Here is a 22,531-nt window from a genome sequence, read left to right on the forward strand (position 1 = left end):
AGAGGCAGAAAAACATTGTTTATATAAATTACAGACCCAGATTCCAGCATAAAGAATCAAAAACTTTTTACCAGATTCCTACAATAGTGTGAAAAAAAAGAACATCAAATAGGTTTAGATGCACAGGAATAACTGCCAGGATGCAACTGGCTCCAAACTTTTAAAATACCACATAAACTACCCACCTCAACAAGGGGAAACCTTACGCAGAATTCTGCACAGAATTAAACACTGAAGATACTGGATGATGGTGGTAAGAGAAAGAGCCCAGCTTACTGAACCTCCCAATCCTATTTTAAATTGCACAGTAGCCCTGGGGCTTGGCAGAACACAGCTAGAAAACCACTGCTCAACTGGATGCTCAGGATGAAAGACAATACGTGATTGCAAAACATTAGCATTGTCTTTTTAACACTGTAATAGCTATTTAACATTCAGTTCAAATCTGTGATCTTAAAGTAAACTGGTGTTGAAATTAATAGTTTAAGCTATAGTTTAACCAGCGAGTCTAGATTTCATACATAAAAACTAACCAACATCTTAGTCCTACAGCATCAAAAATACAGCCTTTTTTCCCTTTTATTTACATTGAAGAAAGATCAGCCCTGGGATTTCTTTGGAAGGAATGATGCTAAAGCTGAAACTCCAGTACTTTGGATACCTCATGAGAAGAGTTGACTCATTGGAAAAGACTCTGATGCTGGGAGGGATTAGGGGCAGGAGGAGAAGGGGATGACAGAGGATGAGATGGCTGGATGGCATCACTGACTCGATGGATGTGAGTCTGAGTGAACTCCGGGAGTTGGCGATGAACAGGGAGGCCTGGCGTGCTGCGATTCATGGGGTCGCAAAGAGTTGGACACGACTGAGGGACTGAACTGAACTGAACTGAACTGACAGATGACATACAGTATGTTAGTTTCGGGTGTAAACGTAGTGATTCGACACATATACATTATTACTGATCACCATGACAAGCCTAATAGCCATCTGTCACTATACAAAGCTATTACAATATTATAGACTATATTTCCTATGCTGCACATCACATCCCATGACTTATTTTATAACTAGAAATTTAAATTAATTTCCTTCACCTATTTTGCCCAACTCCCCTTATCCTCTCCTCCATGACAACTACCAGTTTGTTCTCTGGATCTATGAGTCTGTTTCTGTTTTGTTTCATCTCTTAGATTCCACATGTAAGTGAAGTTATATGGAATTTGTTTTTCTCTGTCTTATTTCATTTAGCATAATATCCTCTAGGGACATCCATATTGCTGCAAATGGTAAAATTTCATTCTTTTTTATGACTCATATATCACATTTTCTTTATCCATTCATCTATCAATGGACACTTGGGTTGCCTCTGTATCTTTATTACTGTGAATAATGATGCAAAGAACATCAGTTCAGTTCAGTCGCTCAGTCATGTCCGACTCTTTGCGACCCCATGAATCGCAGCACGCCAGGCCTCCCTGTCCATCACCAACTCCCGGAGTTCACTCAGACTCATGTCCATCGAGTCCGTGATGCCGTCCAGCCATCTTATCCTCTGTCATCCCCTTCTCCTCCTGCCCCCAATCCCTCCCAACATCAGAGTCTTTTCCAATGAGTCAACTCTTCCCATGAGGTGTCCAAAGTACTGGAGTTTCAGCTTTAGCATAATTCCTTCCAAAGAAATCCCAGAAGGGCTGATCTCCTTCAGAATGGACTGGTTGGATCTCCTTGCAGTCCAAGGGACCCTCAAGAGTCTTCTCCAACACCACAGTTCAAAAGCATCAACTTTTCGGCGCTCAGCCTTCTTCACAGTCCAACTCTCACATCCATACGTGACCACAGGAAAAACCATAGCCTTGACTAGACGGACCTTAGGGGTACACACATCCTTTTGAATTAGTCTTTTTTTTTTTGTAAAAAATGGACAGAATTTCAATTGTTAGATCATATGATAGTTCTTTTGTTTAATTTTTAAGGAATCTCTATGCTGTGCTCCCAATTTATATTCCCACCAACATTGCTTGGGGGCTTCCCAGATGGCACAATGATAAAGAATCTGCCTGCCAATGCAGGAGATGCAAGAGACTTAGGTTCAATTCCTGGGTCAGGAAGATCTCCCAGAGTAGGAAATGACAACCCACTCCAGTACTGTTGCCTGGAAAATTCCACAGACAGAGGAGCCTGGTGGGCTACAATCCATGGGGTTGCAAGAGTTGGACATGATAGAGTACATACACACAACAGTGCATGAGGGTTTCCCCCTCTCTTCATCTTCTTCAACACTTATTTGTTACCTTTGGATAATAGCCATTCTGACATGTGTGAGATGGTATCTCACCATGGTTTTGAATTGCATTTTCCTGATGATTAGTGATGCTGAATATCTTTTCTCAAGTCTGTATGTCTCCTTTGGAAAAATGTCTATTCAAGTCCTCTGCCAATTTTTAAAAATCAGGTTGTTTTTTGACCTTGACCTCTTTAAGTTCTTTGTATATTTTAGATATTAAACGCCTTATAAAATAAATCATTTGCAAATATGTTCTCCAATTCAATTTTCTTGGACACCAAAATCATTGCAGATGATGACTGCAGCCATGAAATTAAAAGATGCTTGCTCCTTGGAAGAAAAGCTATGACAAACCTAGATAGCATATTAAAAAGCAGACACATTATTTTGCTGACAAAGGTTCATCTAGTCAAAGCTATGGTTTTTCCAGTAGTCATGTATGGATGTGAGAGTTGGACCATAAAGAAAGCTGAGTGCCAAAGAAATGATGCTTTTGAACTGTGGTGTTGGAGAAGACTCTTGAAAGTCCCTTGGACTGCAAGGAAATCAAACCAGTCAATCATAAAGGAAATCAATCCTGAATATTCACTGGAAGGACTGATGCTGAAGCTGAAACTCCAATACTTCGGCCACCTGATGTAAGGAACTGACTCTTCTTCTGACACTGGGAAAGATTGAAGGCAGGAGGAGAAACGGATGACAGAGGATGTGATGGTTGGATGGCATCACCGACTCAATGGGCATGAGTCTGAGCGAGCTCCAGAAGCTGGTGATGGACAGGGAAGCCTGGTGTGCTGCAGTCCATGGGGTTGCAGAGTTGGATACGACTGAGCGACTGAATGTAACTGATTTAGCAGTATACCTTTTCATTTTGTTGATAGTTCCTCTGCCATCAGTTTGTGTGCAAGGCTTTTTAGTTTGATATAGTTCCACTTGTTTATTCTTGCTTTTGTTCTCCTTGCCTGAAGACACAGATCCAAATATATATAGATATAGATATAGCTACGAACAATGCCAAAGAACATATTGCCTATGTTTTCTTCTAGGAGTTTTATGCTTTCAGGTTTCACATTTATGTGTCATTTATTTTGAATTTATTTTTATATAAGGTATAAAAAGCTGTCGTTTCATTCTTTTTTCCCAGCACCATTTTTTTAAGAGACTGTCTTCTCCCTCATTGTATACTCTTGGCTTCCTTGTCATAAATTAGTTCACTTCAGTTCAGCCACTCAGTCCTGTCCAACTCTTTGCAACCCCATGGACTGCAGCACACCAGGCTTCCCTGTCTATCACCAACTCTCGGGGCTTGCTCAAACTCATGTCCATTGAGTTAGTGATGCATCCAACCATCTTATCCTCTATTGTCCCCTTCTCTTCCTGCCATCAATCTTTCCTAGCATCAGGGTCTTTTTAATGAGACAGTTCTTCGCATCAGGTGGCCAAAGTATTGGAGCTTCAGCTTCAGCATCAGTCCTTCCAATGAATATTCAAGACTGATTTCCTTTAGGATGGACTGGTTGGATCTCCTTGCAGCTCAAGGGACTCTCAAGAGTCTTCTCCAACACCACAGTTCAAAAGCATCAATTCTTCAGCGCTCAGCTTTATGATCCAACTCTTATATCCATACATAACTACTGGAAAAACCATAGCTCTGACTAAACTGACCTTTGTCAGCAAAATAATGTCTCTGCTTTTTAATATGCTATCTAGGTTGGTCATAGCTTTCTTCCAAGGAGCAAGCATCTTTTAATTTCATGGCTGCAGTCACCATCTGCAGTGATTCTGGAGCCCAAGAAAATGAAGTCTGTCACTGTTTCCATTGTTTCCCCATCTATTTCCCATGAAGTGATTGGACCAGATGCCATGATCTTCGTTTTCTGAATGTTGAGCTTTAAGCCAACTCTTTCACTCTCCTCTTTCACTTTCATCAAGAGGCTCTTTAGTTCCTCTTCACTTTCTGCCATAAGAGTGGGGTCATCTGCATATCTGAGGTTATTAATATTTCTCCTGTAAATCTTGATTCTAGCTTGTGTACTTTGCATCTAAGTTAAATAAAGAGGGCAACAAGATACAGCCCTGACATACTCCTTTCCCAATTTATATGGTCATAAGTTAATGACCATAGAAATGTAAATTTATTTCTGGGCTCTCTATTTGGTCCATCGATCTGTGTCTTGTTTTTATGCCAGCACCTTCCTTATACTTTTGATTACTATAGATCTGTACAATAGCTTGAAATCAGGGAATATTATAACTTTCTTCTTAAGATCGCTTTAGCTCTTTGGGGTTTGGTTTTGTGTGTGTGTGATTCTATACAAACTTTAGATTTATCTGTTCCAGTTCTGTGTAAAATATCATTGGAATTTTGATAGGGACTGCACTGAATGTGTAAACTGCTTTAGGTAGTATGGACATTTTAACAGTATTAATTCTTCTAATCCATGAGCATGGTATATCTTTCAATTTATTTGTGTCATCTCCATCTGCAATTTCTCTTAACATCTTAGTTTTCAAAGGACAGGTGTTTCACCCTTTTTGGTATTTTAAACTTTTAAACTTTCTGATGCAGTTGTAAATGGGCTTGAAATCTTAATTTCTTTGATAGTACATGATTAGTGTACAAAAAAGCAACAAATTTCTGTGTACTGATTTTTGAAGACATCAACTTTACTGAATTCATTAGTAGCCATTTTTTGTTTTTATTATTGTAGAGGCTCTAGGGTTTTCTGTACGTAGTAACATATCACCTGCAAACAGTTTTACTTCTTCCTTTCCAATACGGGTGCCTTTTATCTTTTTCTTGCCTAACTGCAATGGTTAGGATTCCTAATACTATGTTGAATAAAACTGGTGAGGATGGGCATCCTTGTGTGTTTCCTAATCTTAGTAGAAAAGCTTTCAGCCTTTCACAGTTGAATATTATTCTAGCTGTGGGTTTCTCATATATTGTTGTTGTTCACTTGCTAAGTCATGTCCTGCTCTTTGCGACCCCATGAACTGCAGCATGCCAAGTTTCTCTGTCCATTACTATATCCCCGAGGTTCTTCAAACCCATGTCCACTGAGTCAGTGATGCCATCCAACCATCTCATCCTCTGTCACCCCCTTCTCCTGTTGCCCTCAATTTTCCCCAGCATCAGGGTCTTTTCCATGAGTTAGCTCTTTGCATCAGGTGGCCAAAATATTGAACCTCTGTCAGCAAAATGATGTGTGTGCTTCTTTATACACTGTCTAGGTTTGTCAAAGCTTTTCTTCCAAGGAGCATCTTTTAATTTCACAGCTGCAATCACCATCTGCAGTGATTTTGGGGCGTAAGAAAACAAAATGTCACTGCTTTCACTTTTTCCCCTTCTATTTGCCCTGAAGTGATGGGACTGGATGCCACGATCTTAATTTTTTGAATGTTGAGTTTTAAGTCAGATTTTTCACTCTCCTCTTCCACCTTCGTCATGAGGTTTTTTAGTTCCTCTTCACTTTCTGGCATTAGATGGTGTTATCTGCATATTTGAGGTTGCTTATGTTTCTCCTGGCAATCTTGATTCCAGCTTGTGACTCACCCAGCCTGGAATTTCACATGATGTACTCTACATAGAAGTGAAATAAGCAGGTGACAACATACAGCCTTGACATGCTTTCTCCCCCAATTTTGAACCAGCCCATTGTTTGTGTCAGGTTCTGTTGCTTCTTGACCTGCATACAGGTTTCTCAGGAGGCAGGTAAGGTGGTCTAGTATGCTCATCTCTTTAAGAATCTTTCACAGTTTGTTGTTATCCACACCATTGAAGACTTCAGTGTAGTCAATGAAGCAGAAGTGGATGTTTGGGGGAATTCCCTTGTTTTCTCTACAATCCAGCGGATGTTGGCAATTGGATCCCTAGTTCCATTGCCTTTTCTAAACCTAGCTTGTACATCTGGAAGTTCTCGGCTCATGTACTACTGAAGCCTATCTTGAAGGATTTTGAGCATTATCTTGCTAACATGTGAAATGAGCACAAGTGTATGGTAGTCTGAACATTCTTTGGCCTTGTCTTTCTTTGGGATTGGAATGAAAACTGACCTTTTTCAGTCCTGTGGCCACTGCTGAGTTTTCCAAATTGCTGGCATATTGAGTGCAGCACTTTAACAGTGTCGTCTTTAAGGACTGTGAAGAACTGAGCTAGAAGAATTCCATCACTTCCACCAGTTTTGTTCGTAGTGATGCTTCCTAAGGCCCACTTGACTTCACAGTCCAGGTTGTCTGGCTCTAGAGAGTGACCACACCATCATAGTTATCTGGGTCATTAAGACCTTTTTGTACAGTTCTTGCGTATTCTTGCCACCTCTTCTTAATCTCTTCTGTGTCTGTTAGGTCCTTACCATTTCTGCCCTTTATTGTGTCCACCTTTGCAGGAAATGTTCCCTTGGTGTCTCTAAATTCCTGAAAGAGACCTCTAGTCTTTATCATTCTATTATTTTCCTCTATTTATTTGCATTGTTCACTTAAGAAGGCTTTCTTTTCTCTCCTTGCTATTCTTCAGAACTCTGCATTCAGTTGGGTTTACCTTTTCCTTTCTCCTTTGCCCTTTGTGTCTCTTCTTTTCTCAGCTATCAGAACGGCCTCCTCAGAGAACCATTTTGCCTGACTGCGTTTCTTTTCCTCTGGGATGGTTTTGGTCACTACCTGTGGGTGGGTGGGAGACAGGGAGAGAGGGAGGGAGGGAGGGAGGGAGGGAGGGAGGGAGGGTGTGTGTGTGTCACATCTTTTTTTAAAGTTATTTATATTTTTAACTGAAGGATAATTGCTTTACTGAATTTTGTTGGTTTCTGCGTATGTCCCCTCCCTCTTTAATCTCCCTCCCATCTCAACCCTCTAGGTTGATATAGAACCCCTGTATGAGTTCCCTGAGATATACAGCAAATTCCCATTGGCTATCTATTTTACATATGATAATATAATTTTCCATGTTACTCTCTCCATACATCTCACCCTCTCCTCCCCTTCCCTCTCTCTTCCCCGCTCCCCGTGTCCAAAACTCTGTTCTCTATGTCTGTTTCTCTGCTGTTGCCCTGCAAATAAAATCTTTGGTACCATCTTTCTAGATTCTGTATATATGCATTAGTATAGGATATTTATCTTTCTCTTTCTGACTTATTTCACTCTGTGTAATAGGCTCTAGGGTCATCCACCTCATTAGAACTGATTCAAATGTGTTCCTTTTTATGGCTGAGTAATATCCATTGTATATATGTACCACAACTTCTATTCATTCATCTGGTGATGGACATCTAGGTTGCTTCCATGTTCTAGCTATTGTAAATAGTGCTGCGATGAACATTGGGGTACACTGTCTTTTTCAATTTTGGTTTCCTCAGGATATATACCTAGGAGTGGGATTGCTGGGTCATATGGTGGTTTTATTTCTAGTTTTTTAAGGAATCTGCATACTGTCTTCCATAGTGGCTATATCAATTTACATTCCCACCAACAGTGCAAGAGGGTTCCCTTTTCTCCACACCCTCTCCAGCATTTATTGTTTGTAGACTTTTTGATGATGGCCATTCTGACCAGTGTGAGGTGATATCTCACTGTAGTTTTGATTTGCATTTCTCTAATAACGAGCGCTGTTTAGCATCTTTTCATGTGTTTGTTAGCCATCTGTATGTCTTATCTGGAGAAATGTCTGTTTAGGTCTTTTTCCCACTTTTGTTGTTTTTCTGTTATTGAGCTGTATAAGCTGCTTGTATATTCTGGAAATTAATCCTTTGTCAGTTATTTCATTTGCTATTGTTTTCTCCCATTCTGAGGGTTGTCTCTTCACCTTCTTATAGCTTCCTTTTTACATACATATATATATATATATATATATATATATATATATATATGCCACATCTTCTTTACCCACTCATCTGCCAACGGACACTTACGTTGCTTCCATGTCTTGGCTATTGTAATCAGTGCTGTTATGAACACTGGGTGGGGGGCATATATCTTTTAGAATTACAGCTATCTGTTGATATATGCCCAGGAACAGGATAAAGCTGAGTCATATGGTAACTCTCTTTTTAGTTTTTAAAGAAACCTCCATACTACTTTCCGTAACAACTACACCAATTCACATTACCTGCCAACAACAGTGTAGGAAGGTCCCTATTTCTCCACATCCTCTCCAACATTTACTATTTGTAGATTTTTTAAAGACGACCATTCTGACTAGTGTGAGGTACAACCTTGTTTTGATTTGCATTTCTCTAATAATCAGTGGTGTTTAGCATCTTCTCATGTGCTTATTGGCCATCTGTATGTCTTCTTTGGAAAAATGTCTACTTGTGCCCATTTTTTATTATATTATCTTTTTGTTATTGAGTTCTATGTACTCTTTCTATATTTTAGAAATTAAGGCCTTGTCAATTATTGTTTGCTAATATTTTCTCCCTGTTTGTAGTTGTCTTTTCATTTTGTTTATGGTTTCCTTAAAAGCATCTAAGTTTGATTAGGTCTCATTTGATTTTTTAAAAATTTTATTACTTTGGGAGGCTGACCTAAGAAAACATTGCTACAATTTATGTCACACCATGTTTTGCCTATGTTCTCCCCTAGGAGTTTTGTGTTGTTTAGTATTTTTATTACCTCCTTTTTGAACTCAGGATGTGGTAGACTGGAGAGATCTGTCTCACTGTTTATTCTTTCAGGAGACTTCTCTTGTTCTTTTAATTAGGAATGGTTCCTCTGCTTCTTTATACTTATATTTCTAACTCCATAAATTTAGGAGAAACAGTTACCTACTTATGGCTGTTTTTGTGTAGGAGCATCTGTGTGTGGCCTGCATGTGTCTAATATTTTTGCTGCAAGAGCTTTTAGTATAGAAGCCTCCCATGTCTTTCCTCAGAGTTTGCCAGCTGTTAGCCCCTTGATACAGGGTGTGAATGGTGTTGTAACCAGAGCCTGCACTGCATGTTGAGCAGGGCCTCCTCTTTGCTCTGTGGCTGTCAAAGCCCTGCCAGGAGCAGGATCTGCTCCCCAGTTGCTGGAGCAGATGCCCCTAGATCTGTTCATGAGCTACAGTGTGGGGTGGGTGTAACTGGTGCACTTCCACTGGGAGAGGAGTCGCTGATTATTCCTCCGCAGGAGCTATCCACCAGAAAGCACTCTCTTCAGTGTCAGCTTTTACCCAATGTGCATGCTCACAAAGTACACTGCTGTTACACTGCTGCTGGCACTGCTTTCAGCTGTGAAAATGTAGGAACTGGATGTCCCTCAGGTGCTGTGCTCACAAAGTCATCAGCAGAGATCCACTGGCACAGATCTACTAACGTCAGGCACTGGGACCCACCACAGTCATGAGTAGTTGCACACCTGGACCCACTATGGGAGATACAGTATCATCCTGGCCCTGGCTCCACATGTCCCTGCCCACAATGCCCACAGCCACTACCTCCAGACCCACCTCAACCAGTAACCGGAAATCTGCTCGGATGTCCCACCACCACTGAGCTTACAAAGACACTCCAGGTGTAAATCTGCTGAAGTTGCAAAGCCACCAGATAAAAGTTCAGATTTCAGCCCTGCTTCCAAAGTCATGTGGCCCCTGGGGACCTGCTCTGATTTCAGCCTTGCTTCTGTGTTGGACAACCCTTCTGTGTTTGCATGCTCCCAAAGCTCACAGAGGCAGAGCCATACCCACTGCAAGCATGCCAAAAATGAGGCTCCTATAGTGAGGCCCCACCTCCTCCTCTGCATGCTTGTTAACCATGCAGCTTCTATGTGGACCTCAGCTCTGTCCTGCATACACTCCCAGTTCTGGCCCACACTCCCAACTCCACGGTATCTCCATGCAGCCAACTCCAGTCCTATAGTTTGACCTCTGAAGCCTGAGTTTTAGCACCCAGCCCCTGCATGCATCATCAGATATGTATCACAGGCTGGGGAGTGCAGTGAGGTGGCCCAGATCATCTATCTGTGTTTTTGGTCTCTGTTCTGCCTGCCGTAAGATATCTTCTCCACTCTCCTCTGAGCCTTTGAAGCTCCCTTTCTGTCCTGCCTGACCTCCTAGCTGATGAATGGGAGTTCCCAAGATGAGGGAATCTTTCCCCTTTCACAGCTCCCTCCCAGGGGCACTTCAGATACTTCCGCCTCATTTTTCCCATCCTACTCAAGTACATGCTGATCATTCTTGCAACTATGGTTGTATGAGATCCTCTGTCACCATTCAGTAGGTATTCTATGAGAACTGTTTCACACGTAAATGTATTTGTGATGTATTTATGGGAGTAGGTGAGCTCTATATCCTCTATTTCTGCCACCTTCATCTCTCCATCTTAATTATTTTAGATATAATTTTACTACTTTTATTTTTTAACCTTTATACTAGTTTTATAGGTGGATGATCTACTACCTTTACTATATGTTTGTCTTTACCAGTAAGTTTTTTTTTTCTTTCATAATTTTCTTGTTTCTAGAAATTGGCTTTTGGTTTCCACTTATAGGAGTTCCTTTAACTTTCTTTCAAGGCTAGTTTAGGGGTGGTGAACTTTAGCTTTTGCTCTCTAGAAAATTATCTTTCCCTCCTTCAATTCTAAATGATAACATTGCCAGTTAGACTACTCTTGGTTGTAAGTTTTCTTTTTTTCTTTCATCACTTTGAATATTTCATGCCAGCAGCCTATAGTTTCTGTTGATAAAGTTGCAGAGAGATTTATGGGAATTCCTTTTTACGCAACTAGTTTCTCTGTGTGTGTGCGCGTGCATTTGTGTGTGCATGCATGTATATTTTTAAGATTCTCTAACTTTTAACCTTTAATGATATTGTGTCTTTATGGGTTCATATATGTGTGTCTCTTTGGATTCATCTTGTTTGGAACTCTTTCTGTGCTTCCTGGACTTGCATGCCTACTTCCTTTGCCAGATTACAGAAGTTTTCAGCCATTATTTCTTCAAATAGGTAATCTGTCCCTTCCTCTTTCTCCTTCTTCCAGGAACCCTATAACGCCAATGATAGCATGCTTAATGTTATCTTGTGCATGCCTGCCCAGTCGCTCAGTTGTGTCCAACTCTTTGCAACCCAATGGACTGTAGCATGCCAGACTTCTCTGTCCATGGGATTGGCCTGGCAAGAATACTGGGGTGGGTTGCCATTTCCTACTCAAGGGGCTCTCCCTGACCCGTGGGTCAAATCTGCATCTCCTGCATTGGCAGGTGGATTATTTACTACTGAACCACCTGGGAAGCCCCCACTCAGGAATCTCTTAAACTATCCTAACTTTTTAAAAATCTTTTTCTTTGTGCTATTTTGCTGGAGTAATTTCTACTACCCTGTCTTCCAGATTGCTGATTGATTCTTTTACATCCTCTAATCTGCTGTTGATTCCCTCTAGTGCATTTTCATTTCAGTTATTGTATAAATATATATACATTTATCACTTTGAGTTCTGAGTTCATCCATTCGTATGCCAAGTTTGGAGAATCTCTATGACTATTACTTTGAATCCTTTATCTGGTAAATTGCAGTATCTCTGCTTTATATATACATTTTTTTTTCTTTTTCCTGAAGTTTGGTCTTAGCTTTCATTTGGAAGCTATTTCTTTGTCTCCTCATTTTCCTTAACTCTCATTGTTTGTTTCTATGTATGAGGTATATTATCTACATCTCCAGCCAAGTGCTCCAGCGGTATCCCCCATGTGGGTATGTGTGCTCTCCTGTTTTTATTGAGCCATGATTACTGCAGGCACATTGGTAGATGGGACTGGTCCCTAAGCCAGCTGGCTGTAAAGCTTGGCTATGACTGCTGCAGGCAGGCATAGCCTATCTTTAATTGATTCAGTATTTCCATTACATACAAATACAGTTTTTAAGCATAGTGAAAATCTAAATTTTCATTAACCAGAATTAATTAGTCTTAGTGAAAGTCATTCAGTCGTGTCCAACTCTTTGTGACCCCATGGACTATGTATATGAACATACATATACATGAATATGTATATGTATATGAATTCTCCAGGCCAGAATACTGAAGTGGGTAGCTATTCCCTTCTCCAGGGGATCTTCCTATCCTAGGAATCAAACCCAGGTCTCCTACATTGCTGGCAGATTTGTTACCAGCTGAGCCATCAGGGAAGGCCAAACCAGAATAAATACACTAGACCAATACAGCAGTCACAGCCATGTGGGGCCACTGAGCACCTGAATTATGGCTAATTGAGATGTACTCAAGCATAATGGGTCAAAGATTCATTCTTTTTAAAGCTGTGAATGCTATAATAATACTTTCATAATGTGAGATAATGCACTCGAGACGGCAGAGTAGAAGGATGTACGCTCATCTTCTCCTGTGAGAACACCAAGACTGCAAATAGCTGCTGAACAACCATTGACAGGACAATGTTGGATTCCACCAAAACAAGGCCATCAGGTATGACCTAAATGATTATACAGTGGAAAAGACAAATATATTCAAGGGACTAGATTTGATAGACAGTCCCTAAAGAACTATGAATGGAGGTCTGTAACACTTACAGGTGAACACTGAGGCTGAACAGTGATCAAAACCATCCCCAAGAAAAAGAAATGCAAAAAGGCAAAATGGTTGTCTGAGGAGGCCTTACAAATAGCTGAGAAAAGAAGAGAAGCTAAAGGCAAATGAGAAAAGGAAAAATATACCTATCATAACAACTGCAGAGTTCCAAAGAATAGCAAGAAGAGATAAGAAGGCCTTTCTAAGTGAACAGTGCAAAGAAATAGAGGAAAACAATAGAATAGGAAAAACTAGAGATCTCTTCAAGAAAATCAGAGATACCAAGGGAACATTTCATGCAAAGATGGGCTCAATAAAGGACAGAAATGGTATGGACCTAACAGAAGCAGAAGATGTTAAGAAGACATGGCAAGAATATACAGAAGAACTATACAAAAAGATCTTCATGACTCAGATAACCAAAATGGTGTGATCACTCACCTAGAGCCAGACATCTTGGACTGCAAAGTCAAGTGGCTCTTTAGGAAGCATCACTATGAACAAAACTAGTGGAGGTGATGGAAATCCAGGTGAGCTATCTCAAATCCTAAAAGATAATGCTATTATAGTGCTGCACTCAGTAAGCAAATTTGGAAAACAGCAGTGGCCACAGGACCGGAAAAGGTCAGTTTTCATTCCAATCCCAAAGAAGGGCAATGCCAAAGAATGTTCAAACTACCGCACACTTGCACTCATTTCACATGTTGGCAAAGTAATACTCAAAATTCTCCAAGCTAGACTTCAACAGTACCTGAACCGTGAACTTCTAGATGTTCCAGCTGGATTTTAAAAAGTTAAAGGAACTGGAGATCAAATTGCCAACATCTGCTGAATCACAGAAAAATCAAAAGAATTCCAGAAAAACATCTACTTCTACTTCATTGACTATACTGTGTGGATCACAAAAAACTGTGGAAAATTCTTCAAGAGATGGGAATACCAGATCACCTATCTGCCTCCTGTGAAACCTATATGCAGGTCAAGAAACAACAGTTAGAACTGGACATGGAAAAATGGACTGGTTCAAAATTGAAAAGGAGTACGTCAAGGCTGTATGTTGTCACCCTGCTTATTTAACTGATATGCAGAGTGCCTCATGCGAAATCCTGGGCTGGATGAAACAAAAGCTGGAATGAAGATTACTAGAAGTATCAATAACCTCAGATATGCAGATGACACCACCCTTATGGCAGAAAGCAAAGAATAACCAAAGAGCCTCTTGATAAAAGCGAAAGAGGAGAGTGAAAAAGTTGGCTTAAAACTCAACATTCAAAAAACCGAGATCATTGCATCCAGTCCAATAACTTCAATAGACGGGGAAACAATGGAAACAGTGATTTTCTTGCCCTCCAAAGTCACTACAGATGGTAAATGCAATCACGAAATTAAAAGATGCTTGCTCCTTGGAAGAAAAGCTATGACCAATCTATACAGCATAATAAAAAGCAGAAACATCAGTTTGCTGACAAAGATCCATATAGTCAATGCTATGGTTTTTCCAGTAGTTATTTATGATGGATGTGAGAGCTGGATCATAAGGAAGGCTGAGTGATGAAGAATTGATGCTTTTGAACTGTAGCATTGGAGAAGACTCTTGAGAATTTCTTGGGCTGCAAGGAGATCAAACCAGTCAATCCTAAAGGAAATCAATCCTAAATATTCACTGGAAGGTCTGATGTTGAAGCTGAAACTCCAATCCTTTGGCCACCTGATGCCAAGATCTGACTCTTTAGAAAAGACCCTGATGCTGGGTAAGATTGAAAGCAGGAGGAGAAGGGGACGAGAGAGGATGAGATGGTTGGATGGCATCTAGACTCAATGGACATGAGTTTGAGCAAGTTATGGGAGATAGTGGGAAGCTGTAGGAGGACAGGGAAGCCTGGTGTGCTGCAGTCCATGGGGCCTCAAAGAGTCAGGCACGACTGAGCAAATGAACAACAAAACAGAGATAAATAGAATATATTAATTTTATCTGTTTCTTTTTACTTTATTAATGTGACTTCCAGAAAATTTTACACATAGGTGGTTCATATTATATTTCTGTTGGACAGAGCTACACTAGAATATCTTAAGACTACCTCTTCCAATATGAAAAGTCAGAAAGAAAAATATAAACTTTTATAAAATGATTACTTCTCTTAAACATCTAGTGTTAGATGTATCTTAAAGCCAATATATTTTTAAGCCTTTTTTTCCCCACTAGCCACTGCCACTAATTTTTTTGAAAACCAGAGCTTTCTCTTATTAATATAACATATAGCATTTTCACTATTCTAGTGGAGCATGTGTGTGTATTATTTGCTCAGTTGTGTCTGACTCTTTGCAATCCACCAGGCTCTTTTATTCATGAAATTCTCCAGGCAAGAACAATGGAATGGGTAGCCATTCCCTTCTCTAAGGGAATTTTCTCGACCCAGAGATCAAATATGGGTCTCCTGCATTGTAGGCAGATTCTTTACCATTCTAGTAGAGTGGGTGGAATTACTTCAACAAGACAAATCACAACAGAGGTGATTAAAAATAAAGAAATAATTAAGAAAGTAATTTATGTCATGGAGATAAAAATAAAAGCCAAGGGTGGGCAGCTAATGTGTGAGAATAGGGAAAAGGCTGGGGATTGGGGACTGAACTCAAATTCTCCTTTGGCTTTGTGGTATATAATCCTTAGGCTTCAAGAAAATAACTTTTCCATATAGTGAGATTACTGAGAAGAATATGATACAAAGCAACAAGTGTTCTTTTTTTAATTTTCCAAAGAACCCCAAAATGAAGTTATGCCACTGTAGGCTTCAATTTTTACCACACTCTCCGTTAGAGTAAACTCCAAACATGTCAGTGCAGACAACACCTCTGCAGCATTTACACTAAAGAAACATCTTGAAAGATAGCCCATCAGAGGTATAGCTCCCAGTAAGACCATATCACTACTGTGTCTCTGTCATCATAAACTTTTAAACAGTAAATCTGAGCCAATTCAATTAAGTATATGATAATTATACCAAGACAGTAGATTAACATTTGTGTTAGGATCATCTTTTTTTCATAAGGAAAATGGTGCCTTTAAAAATATAATATATATTCAAATCTGAACAATATCACATAGCCCATCTAAATACTTCAAAAGGAAAACATATACAATGCAGGCTTTACTTTTCTCACATACCATGTATAAGCTAAATATTTTACATTCTGAGCTGGCTTAAAATTTTAATTTTTTTCAAATGTTCTTAATGTTCTCTAAGACTTCCCTGAATGTTTCCTTTTCACTCACTGTATTATTTGGACAGGAGGGAAAGTGGCAAGTGATTATTTGCCCTCTAAACAGAAATGACCTTATGTTTTAGTGATTATTCTGATGTTTTCCTACGCTTATACAGCTATCACTCTGTCTTTGCATCTAATAAAGTACTTAGAACTGTTTAACAACTGTACTTTTAAATTTAATATATTTTAATGTTTGATAGAACAAACATCACCCTTATAAAAAATGTTCCCTGGTACCATTCATTTATCCTTCCACATGAATTTTAGAATCATTCTGCAAAGTTTTCAAAATGTTAACAGACAACAAATTATGTGGATAACCATTTGGATTAAACTATAGATCTCTATCAAATTCCGTGTACCAAAAGAATTTTCAGATCAACTATATTAACAAGAAGTTATAAAGCATTAGAAGAAATCTTGGCTTATGTAAGTCTTTATGGTATGACAACAAAGATAAAAACCTTAAAGAAAAATTAATAGACTTAACCCATTCTAAAAATTGTCTGTAAAACAACTGTATTTCCATGAAAATTACTAGGCAAAATTAAGGTAAACTGGGAAAACACACACAATTACAACAAAACAGCAAAGAGTTAATACATTCAGTGTATATATTAAGAGCTCTTTCATAGTATAATATAAATATTCTTTAAAAATAAGCAAGGGACAGAAATAATTTACAAAAGAATGGAAAGTCATAGGTAGATAAAAAATGCTCAGCCTCATTCATAATTAAAGATGCAAATTAAAACAAATAATCAGACACCATTTTTTTCCACCTATCAGATTGGCAAAGACAAGCCTAAAAGTAGGGGAAATTAAAATAAATATTTAAATAAATAATAGTGCTCAATAATGAGAAAGTGTGAGGAAACATACATTCTCAAACACTGCTGGTGAAAGTGTGCATCAGTACATCTTTGAAGAGTACTTTGACAATATGCATTAGAATCTTTAAGAATGTATGACTACTTTGATGCAGTAATCTTTCCTAAGAAAATAAATGGACATAAACACCTAAATATTTAAATAAGGATGTTCACCCAAGCTCTACTTAAGAGTGAAAAAAATAAAAACCTAAAACTTCTACAACAAAACATTGGTTATATGAATTAAGGCATTTAATGGTAGACTAAGCTTCTATACAATCATTATGACTCATATTTGCTGACATGTCTTATTTAAAGAGAAAAATTTTTAACTGGTAAAAATTAAATAAAATATTGTAAAATGCTTAGCATACTGCCTGTCACATTGTAAGCAAATAATTTGCATTTTTACATTATGTTCATGGAAAATTTCATAGGTATATAAATATGGGAAAAATAAGATGATGAACCCTTAAACATTCATCACCTAGCTTCAACAGTTATCAACTTTTTGCTATTTTCAGTAATTTTTTAAGTTTGCAACTATTCCTCCATTCCCATACACACATATAGTTTCTCCTATCAAATGTACGTGAATGCAATGTACACTGCATACAAGCACAGAAAAAGTCAGAAGAAATTTACATGCAAATGCTAATTATGGTAAATCTCTAAAGGATGGAATTATGAGCGATTTTATTTCATTCTCATTTTCTCAGTTTTCTAAAATGAACATGTTTTATGTCATTTTAATAGCTGATGAAAACAAAAAAACTCAAGCAAATATACGACTCAAAGGGTGAAAAGTTATTTGGAACTCCACTTTTCCTTTTATTTTTTTCACCAGGCAGCTTGTGGGATCTTAGTTATCAAACCAGAGTTGAACCCAGGCCCACAGCAGTGATAACACTAAGTACTAGCCATTGGACTGCCAGGGAATTCCATGAATTCCACTTTTAGATGTTAAAAAATATAAAAGAAAAAATTTTTTATCATTTTTTTTTTAAAAATTTGGGGTAAGTGTGGCTGTTAAGGGCTTCCCAGGTGGCGCTAGTGGTAAAGAACCTGCCTGCCAAACACAGGAGACATTGGAAACATGGGTTCAATCCCTAGGTCAGGAAGATCCCCTGGAGAAGGGCATGGCAATCCACTCCAGTATTCTTGCCTGGAGAACCCCATGGGCAGAGCAGCCTGTTGGGCTACAGTCCATAGAGTTACAAAGAGTCAGACAGGACTAAAGCCACTTAGCATGCATTTGGCTATTGATATCCATTTATCCAATCTACAAAGTTTTCTACTCTTATTGTTCAATGATGATTCACTTATCAACAAAATACAATGTTTCAACCTTAAGTGGAGTTCAAAACATTATTCATACAATTTGGGAAATTTGAAAAGATTAGGTATTAAATTATTTAAGAAGTGTTTTAGTCTGTTAACATGACAGTGGTATGTTTAATTTTTTTAAGTACTAACCTGCTGGGAAATAAGATAATATCTATAATTTGCTCTGCAATATTTCAGCCAAAAAAAAGAGAGAAGAATGAAATAAAATTGGCAAAATGAGTTGCTGTTCAATGAATATAGTCTTACTCTTGTAAGTTGCAAAGTTTTAGAGATTTGTTACACAAAAATGGACATATAGTTAATACTGTACTATACTCTTTAAAATGGTTAAAACTATATGTTTTAATATTTTTTACCACCAATTTTTAAGATTGGCAAAATGGTAACTATTAATGCTGGGTAATGGGTATATAGAAATTTCTTTTAAGAACTTTTTTTTAAATGAGGACCAGCGAGTACTGCTAAGGGAGAAAGACATAAAAGTAACAGTTTTTCCTTAATCAGAGCAGTTTTAGTTTAAACAAAACTATCAGAAGAGCTCAAATACAGAAAACAAATGTTGGCTTCTTACTCTAGCTCTAGCTGAATTATGGTAAATAAAAATCTCATTTTTTCTAACAATGAAGCCTTAATTATGTTCAGTAATCACAATAGCAAATTAAAAAAAGGATCTACGATCAACAATAAGCATACTACACAGAAGAATAATTGAGAACTTAAAAACTAGGACTCAATTTTCTTTTTTGCCAATCTGAAGCCTATAATATCTTATAGCTATTTATGTTTGTACAGTGCTTTAGCATTCAGTTAAAAATAAAGAAAACTCCGGTCTACACTTCCAGGGTTTTATTGGCCCACGCTGGCTGCACAGCTTGCTGCAGCCTAGTAAATAATTTTGATCCTTTAGATTGCTGTGGGCCCCTTGCGCCATTCTGAGTGGAGTCACTAGCAGCAGAGCCATTCATGGCAGTTTATTAGCCCACTGATATTTCAGGGTAGATGATTAAAAGCCAATGTATTACTAAGACTTGGAGCAGCAAATAATGCAGATTGTTTTTTACCTTTTTTAATTCGTCCCTCTAGCTCTTCTTAATTTCTCTGGTAATTCCCTCTTCTATAAAACTGAGATTTCTACCAACCTTGACAAATTATCATGATATTAAACAGACAACATATAATTACATATTCTAGATAACTACACTTAGAAGAAGCACTGAGACAGTGTCTAGCACATCGCTGTTGTTGTTCAGTCACTAAGTCATATCTGACTCTCTCTAACCCCATGGTCATAAATATTCATTACCTTCTATGTTCACTTCCCTTTTGATCTTGGTTTTTAATTGAAAAAGCAAACAAACTGAATATGTTCCAAGAAGAAAATTCCTAAATTAGGTAGCTAATTTTTTGTTTTGCTTAAGCCATCAGTTCATTAAAAAAGTTTCTAGTAATGTTGTAAAAAGTGTTTCTGTTCCCACAAAGATACTGCTTTTTGTTAGCGTAAATCTTTCAGCATTTGTGTTCAAACAGGCTGACTGGCCGAAGCTCCCTGGCTGAGAACCTCAGCTAAGGCACTCCCAGCTATCAGAGATGGAACAAGACACAGACAGAAGTGGGGCCAAGGCAAGAGCAAGAAAGAGCCAGAATAAGTCAGAGCCAGAAAGAAATGGAAAAGGAGATGGAGAGCAGAGGTAGAAAGAGAAAGGAAGGGAGAGTGAAATGAAAGCGTGGAGTGAGCAGGAGAATGCAACTCAGTGACAGACTGAGAGAACAAGAGTGAGCCCGAGTCGGGGAGGAAGGAACCAGTGAAGGAAAGCAGCAAGGAAAGAGCAGTGGGCGTGAGGATGGGGTGAGCACGGTGAGCACACGGCGCTGCATTTTTTAAGCTGGTTCAAATTTAACTGAAATCTCTCCGCCTCTCATTATTCCAAAGATGTCTTAAACTTACCTGAATTATCTCTGATTGTTCGGCTAGAGCCTTTCTTTGTGCCTCCAGAGAAGACACCTGTTGCTGATAAATCAAGCGCTGCTTCTCCCAGTCCAGTGATTTCTGACGAAATTCCTGAAGAGGCAATTAAGGTACTTAACTTCTAAGTGCTTCCCCTTGCTGTCACCACCTTCCAGATTCACTTTTACTTTTATTTTTCCCGAGGTCCCTGGGTACACATGCACCTTTCTCCACAGCAGGAGCCCCATTACTCACTTAACTGATAGAACTGTACAGTAATACTAAATTCCTTACATACTGTGCCTCTGGATATCTGTCTTTCTAAATTTAACACACTAATGGTGAAGAGTACGAAACACAGATACTAAACACTGGATTCAAGATGATTTTCAAAGATCTGCTGCCACCTAAGGGTTGTTATAATTTTTAGTGATTTTTCAGAAAACTGATGTTAAGATAATGAAAATTTCAAAATATGATTATACTTATCACTCACTACCCAGATTCTTGATATCCAAACCCAGGAACTGAACAGATTCAAACAAATGTTCAGATAAATCCCTGGGGAGCCCAATTCTCATCAGAGCCTAAAACTCAGGAACCAGACAGATTCAGTTAACACAGTATCCTTTGATATCCATTTTTTTTTTTTTTGGTGATATCCAAATTTTTATTATCTCAACAGAACTATAAAGACATGAATAATAAAAAAAATCTGTATTAAATTTTAACAGATATCTATAACCCAAAGCTAAAGAGTTCAAAATTAATGATGGATCAATAATAACTTCAAGTTGCACGATCAAGAAAATGAGCCCAATATTCATGAAAATGAGGCATATCAAAGGGAAAGGAAACTCAGTCTTTCTATCACTGTCCTCCAAGAGTCTCAACCCCAGAAGCATGCTAGCTTAAGGTAATTACTGTTCACCAGCTGATATTCACTTACTCATTGTTTCTACCACATATAGTCCAGGTACTGTTCTAGTGCTAGGGATACAATATTTAACAAAACAAACAAAAATTCTAGCCCCACTCAACTGGAGGGAGACAGGCAACACATTATTGTACAGTAATTAGATAGCAATACAGTCATCTGTCAGTATCTGTGCAGGACTGGTTCCAGACCTCTGTGGTTACTAAATCCACAGATGATCACGTCCCTTATAAGAAATGGTATGTTATTCACATGTAACTAATGTTCATCCTCTCACAGACTTGAAAACATTGCTGATTACTTATAACGCCTGATACAATGTAAACGCTGTGTAAATAACTATAAATACAATATAAATGCTTGTGCATAACAAATTCAAGGTCTGCTTTTTGGAACTTTCTGGAATTTGCTTGTCCCAGAATATTTTAGATCCACAGTTGGTTAAATCCACGGATGCAGAACCCATAGATACGGAGAGCCAACTGTACCCATTTTGGGGGAAATCGAGCATGGAGTACTCAGAGTTGGTGGCTGCAGTTTGCAAAAGGAGTGGTTAGACTGAGTAACATGAAAGTAAACACCAGGGAGGTGGAGATGAAGTTATACTATTCTGAGAAGCACAAGGCCTTGACATGGAAGCATCTTGGCATGTTCAAGGATGAGCAAGAAGATTGGTGTGGCTGTGGGGGAGTGAGCAAAAGGGAATAAAGGAAGGGAAAGGTCAGAGTTAACAGGCAGTAAGACTCTATAGTCATTATGATAACTTTGTCTTTTAAGAGAAACTACTGTAAATTTATGTATAGGAGAGAACATGATTTAACTTAAACTAAACAGAATCATTCTGGCTGTTATGCTGAGAAAAGAGAAATCGTGGGTGACTCCAAGGTTTTTGGGCTTCAACAATCTGAGGAATGGAGTTACATTAACTAAAACAGAAATGGTGCTGGAAGATGAGGAAGAAGAAAGTCGGGGCCTTTATTTTAAACATGTCAAGTTTGAGACAGCTTTAGATACTGTATGGAGATGTGAAATGGGAAGTTGGTAATTATTCTGTAGCCAAAAGTCAAGACTAGATATAGGAATATGGTAATTACCAACATAGACACAGTGCTTAAAACTATGAGACTGAGTAGTATCACCAAGGGAGTAGCCTTGACAGAAAAAAGAAGAGGCACAACAGCGCAGTCGTAGGGTGTTCCAACGTGAAAAGGCTGGGGAGAGAAAATAATTGAGGAGTGGCAAACAAGGCAGGAGAAAAGCCAGGAAAGTACAAGTGTTCTCCAGGCCAAATCCAGCTGAGTCCAATGCAGCAGACAGGATATGGAAGATGAGGGTGGACACAGGCTTCAGTAATGCGAATTCACTGGTGACCTCCATGCCAATAGCTTCTGC

At 38.7% G+C, this 22,531-nt stretch overlaps 1 protein-coding gene across 33 annotated transcripts in view; it reads right to left on the reverse strand.

Moving 5' to 3' along the window:
• Positions 1–22,531, reverse strand: part of CEP63 (centrosomal protein 63) — an 80,353-nt gene that overhangs the window by 23,339 nt on the left and 34,483 nt on the right. For 31 of the 33 annotated variants that reach the window (XM_069564867.1, XM_069564838.1, XM_069564939.1 and 28 more), the window contains one exon: positions 20,203–20,316. The exons of the other annotated variants lie outside the window; for them this stretch is intronic. In XM_069564867.1, coding sequence (XP_069420968.1) covers positions 20,203–20,316 — 114 coding nt within the window. The remainder of the gene's footprint in view (positions 1–20,202; positions 20,317–22,531) is intronic. 33 annotated transcript variants of the gene reach the window in all.

Source organism: Ovis canadensis, chromosome 1 (genome assembly GCF_042477335.2).
Source record: "Ovis canadensis isolate MfBH-ARS-UI-01 breed Bighorn chromosome 1, ARS-UI_OviCan_v2, whole genome shotgun sequence".
NCBI lineage: Eukaryota > Metazoa > Chordata > Mammalia > Artiodactyla > Bovidae > Ovis > Ovis canadensis.